Raw genomic sequence first — 5,147 nt, forward strand, 5'->3', positions numbered from 1 at the left:
AAGTAGCTAACTTTACAATTTCTTCTCCTAGATAAGAGAGTACTTCCTGTGCCTCATCAGCTTGTTGACACCTTTCAGTTGGATTTTAGAGCCTTGTTTTTGGCTAAAAACTTCCGTCTGCGTGGACTTCTTCTATATCTTGATTCTGACTCATCGCAACCCCATGGCGTTTATGACACCGTGAAGCGTCATGAGAACAGACAGCATCATTTTCACCTGCAGAGCAGCTAGTGGGTTTGATCACACTTAGGCAATAAGACAGAGGTCAGCTAAAAATGATGGAGGCACAGAAGCACACAAGAAGAACTGCAAATCTGAAACATACCAAATGTATTTTTACATATATAAGCCTGAAACAATGGTTCAGGGATAGACACATGGGCAAAATGGTGTGAGAAGGAGAGTGGAAGTAAACACACACACACACACACACACTTGACAAGATATTTGTGCATCAGCATTTACCTCTGCTATAAATAGAACTATGAATAATGTGGAGCATATCTGAGACAAAGTTATTACATAAATGTCTTAGGTCCAAATACCTTAGAGGAGTGAGTCACAGCACCTTGGGCTCAGGTTCATCGTCCCAGGGGACATTAAAGTTGATTAAATTTAACATAATCCACATAGATAATGTTCCACAACCTACTTGACTGAGTAGCAACTAGGATCTTAAAGGCTAATGAATAAATAGCCATCTGAGGTCCAACTATTTGAAGAAGCAATGCAGGAATCATTTCATAGTTTAAAGGAACACTTCCATTTCAGTCTCCATCACCCTGAGAAGAGAAGGATCAGATGGTGCCTGTTACTATGCCTAACTACTCTGAGAGTGATCACATGAACAGGTCCTGGATAGAGTGGGAGAAAAATGTGAAACAAGACCTAAAACCCAAAGACCAAGTTGACTTGTTGGCTAGAGATTGGTGGCATCTGTGAAATTATCATTCCCTTGTCTCCCTTCAAATCTGCCACTGAAACCATACCCATGGTTCAGTTTTCAACCAAACATTGTAAGGGGAGGATATACTATCAGTGAGATGTGCACATCTCAGAATAACCAAGCATTTGGGATCAAGAGGGTGGGACCCACACTAAGACAATGCTCAGGGTGGTTAGAAATGAAGTGGAATGGAAGCAGAAAACATAGAATGGAAGGGTGACTAGTGATATCACAATCAATGATAAAACAAAATGTCTCTGAATTGTGGGATGAAAAGTTCTTTGCTTTATAAAGCTTCTCCCAATTCACAATAAATTGGATTTTGTTGTTTATATTGTTGTATTAATACTTGAACTTTTAAAAATATCAAACTTAAAATAAGGATACTGTTCTCCATTAAGATTCTGCCATGCTACAAAGGATTTGAACTTAGGGGCAGACTAAAAGGTTCATATTTTAAACCTACCCAGAGGTGCCAAATAAAAATGTGTGGTGATAACTTTTCATAAATATTGAGGCAAAACAAATACTATGGAGCTCAGTTTTTCTTTGTAATGCATGAATTCTTCAAGATTAAATATGACAGCATTTTACAAAATGTTTTTTCGCTAATATCAAAGATTCATTGATTTTCTGTTGTGTTTTAGGCTGTTGAATTTTGTTGTTTGAGTGTGTAGAGGGGAAGCTAAAATACATTTTCCTATGTTATGATCAATTATGATAAACAAAATTGATTTAAATAAATAACATTAAATATGTCACCTCCCGACACTCTATATTTACAAATAATTTTACTATATTTCTTTAAAATTAAGATCCACATTTTGGTAAATACGGTATCATCCACCAAAATTTCCTAATTAACTTACATATTACCAAAGTGATGTTCATTTTTCGGTCCCAAATTTTTCATTATTAAAAATTGGCTTTCATCACTAGAATATGCATTCAGGCTACTGGACAGATTGGCCATGGAAAGCTAGGCTGACATTTTCTAGGTGAAAAGTTATACATACTTTTGATAAATTATTAGGTTTCTATAATTTCCAAAATTTATATATTTAAGTGGCTATTTTTTTGCAAACATGCTAATAGTTCATATCATCAAAATAATTACCTTCTGTGCATGTGATTAATGTATTAAATAACAACGTCTTCATCTGAAAATCGATGATTTCTAATAAAGCAGAACATTATTTCACATTAGGATAAATATTTGTACTTATTTTAATTTACTTACTCTTTTTTGTTGTTTTCTTCACTGAATCATAGAAAGTCTTTATATATTGATGTTATTAACCCTTTCTTGTTATTTATCTCAGAATCCTACTTGTGGGTGAGGTAATACAATTTATTATTTTCAAAATATTTTAACATATACATCAAATACCATTCACTTAAATAATTCAATCATCTTAAGAAGAGTTTTTCAATCATCATCACAACCATTTTCAGATTATTTTATTTTAATAACATTTTCTCTTAAATATTTTTCAATATATTTTGTTACAGTGTAAATTTAAAAGTTTGTTACTTAAAGTATTTCATTTTAAACAAATTGTGGGAGGGGTATCTTTTAAAAGACCTGTAAATATCCATTTTATAATCTTGAACAGTATCTAAAAACATGAAATAAGAAATTTAACAATGAAATTTTCTGGCTTCAGGATATTTGATCTCTTATAGAACATTGGTAAATAATTGCTTGTTCATTAATGAATGATTGGGAAATCATGATTAAATGGCTGTGAGATCAACCACATTGTTCTGTACATTAAGTAATTAGAACTGTGTTTATGAGTTTCATGAAAAATAAAGAGTTAACATGCATACTTCACCTTGATTTATGAAGGTAGGCACACTTAGGGAGGAATGGAATTTTTTTGATTAAGTCAATAAAGGCTTGTTTCACTTGATTATTCCTCAGGGTATATATAAACGGATTCAGCATTGGTGACACGGATGCAACAAGCAATGACACACTTTTATTAATCTCCACATCTTCTTTTCCAGAAGTTTTGAGATAGATGAAGATGCAGCTCCCATAGGAGATGGAGACTACAATCATGTGGGAGGAACACGTGGAAAAGGCCTTTTTCCTTTGTTGAGCAGAAGGGAATTTTAGGATTGTCTTCAGGATATCGATGTAGGAAAAAATGACACATACAAGAGTGATGATGAAGATCAGCACGGCACAGGCAATAACCATCCGCTCAGGTAACCATGTGTCTGAGCATGAGATTTCCAGAAGAGGTAGTTCATCACAGACAAAATGATTAATAACATTAGAGTCACAGAATTCCAGAGTCACAATTAAGCAAAATAGGGGGAGGATAATACAAAAGGCCATCACCCAACAGCAGATAACCATTGTTTTGCAGACTCTGAGGCTCATGATTGTCACATAATGCAGTGGTTTGCAGATGGCCACATACCGATCATAGGACATAATGGCCAAAAGAAAAAACTCGGATGCCACAAAGATATCAATAACAAATAATTGAATGAAACATGCAGCATAGGTAATTGTTCTGTCTCCAGTTGATATACTGTACATGAATCTTGGGATGCAGGCAGTTGTAAATGAGATTTCCAGAAAAGAGAAATTCTGGAGGAAAAAATACATGGGTGTTTTTAGGTGGGAATCTGCCCAAATGAGGATAATGATGGTCAGATTTCCACATATACTCAACATGTAGGTGATAAGGAGAAAAATCAAAATCATAACCTGCAGGTATGGATCTTCTGTTAACCCCAGAAGGATGAATGTGGTTATCGCTGTGTGGTTCCTCATTATTGAATTTAGGGCTTATGCCAAACCTATGTGCAAATATCAGAGGAAAGAGAACTGCAGAATTCAGTGACAAAATGAGTTAATGATGAACTTTCACATCCAAACTCAGACACATGAATTTTAGTTGTTCACCCATGGTATCCTTTTTTCTCTCTTCTTTTGCTCTGAGGTCCTTCTGTAAGTGATACAGAATGGATAAATGAATATTTTTTAATTATTTTTTTAATTTAAATATTGATTAGCTTATGTTTACAACTATATTGTAATGATGTACTAATGAAATTAACATTTCAAATTCTACCTGGGGCATGCACATTTTTATTTTAATTTTAAAATTTTTTTAAGATTTATAATTTCACATATCACCAGTTCTAAACCAGCATCTTAAATCTACTCCTTGGATTATACTTCCAGTGCTTTTGCTGCCCTCTTTTATTACATTATGAGGAAATTGGGGGTATAATGAATTTCCTGTGCAAGAATAGGAAATATACACTCAGTCTCCTCACTAGAAATGGTGTACCCTACATTTCCTTTTGTCCAAGTTCTTACTCTTTATGACTAGGTATGCACTTTGCATTCATTTCTATATCTGTTGCTCTTTTCTTTCTACTTCTGAAATGTTTTAAAACTGCCCCAATTTGAATATACGTATTATTTAGTTCAATGTATAATCTTAATAACAGAAAACATAATTCTGTTGCCATTCTTCAGGCACTGTTTAAGGTACAGTGTGTGTATAAGCTATTGATATAATCTTGTGAGGTAGGGAGAGACATAAACTCTCTTCTGCAAATGTAAAACTCTGATGATGCAGAGAGGTAAAATATGTCCCCATTACTTCTTAGATGGGCAAGTGGTTAAATTGTTAATGGACATTTTAGATGTGTCCTTTAATGTAGACAGTGCTTTATTTCAAAACCCTTCAATGTAGAGTGATTATGTAATTCATTGTAAAATAACACGTTTGAGAAACAAATGGGGATATTATTTGAAATTTTAATGAAATTGGCATGAATTGAACTCACGAAGCCACAAACTAAAGAAACCTAATGTCACCTTCATTCAATCACTGTCTCAATTCACATGTGCTATCCGAGCTACTGGCCAGTACTATTTGTTTAACTGACTCATTTTCCTTACCTTACTACTTATACTTTTTGGTTGTCGTTGTTTTTGTCAGCTTCCCTTATCAATCAAAGCTTTTCAAGCTCAAACTTTTCTAAATTCAACTACATATGAAAGGTATCTATAAGAAAAAGAAATGATCTTGTGATTTTAATTTATTTTTCTCAAAAATTCATTATAATGTATAATACCAGATCCTTGAATGAATGCCACCCCCACATCTTTTTCTGAATTTAATAAGCACTGTATTCACTAATATAGATGTGGTCTCATGGCACA

General features: G+C 33.8%; 1 protein-coding gene across 1 annotated transcript; it reads right to left on the bottom strand.

Annotated features, from left to right (window-relative positions):
* Positions 1-2,780: 2,780 nt before the first annotated feature.
* On the bottom strand, positions 2,781-3,740 carry LOC142451467 (olfactory receptor 6C68-like). Its single transcript, XM_075553257.1, has one exon. The coding sequence runs from the start codon at positions 3,738-3,740 to the stop codon at positions 2,781-2,783; it is 960 nt and encodes a 319-aa protein (XP_075409372.1).
* Between the last annotated feature and the right edge of the window lie 1,407 nt (positions 3,741-5,147).

This window comes from Tenrec ecaudatus, chromosome 6 (assembly GCF_050624435.1).
Source record: "Tenrec ecaudatus isolate mTenEca1 chromosome 6, mTenEca1.hap1, whole genome shotgun sequence".
Classification (NCBI taxonomy): Eukaryota; Metazoa; Chordata; class Mammalia; order Afrosoricida; family Tenrecidae; genus Tenrec; species Tenrec ecaudatus.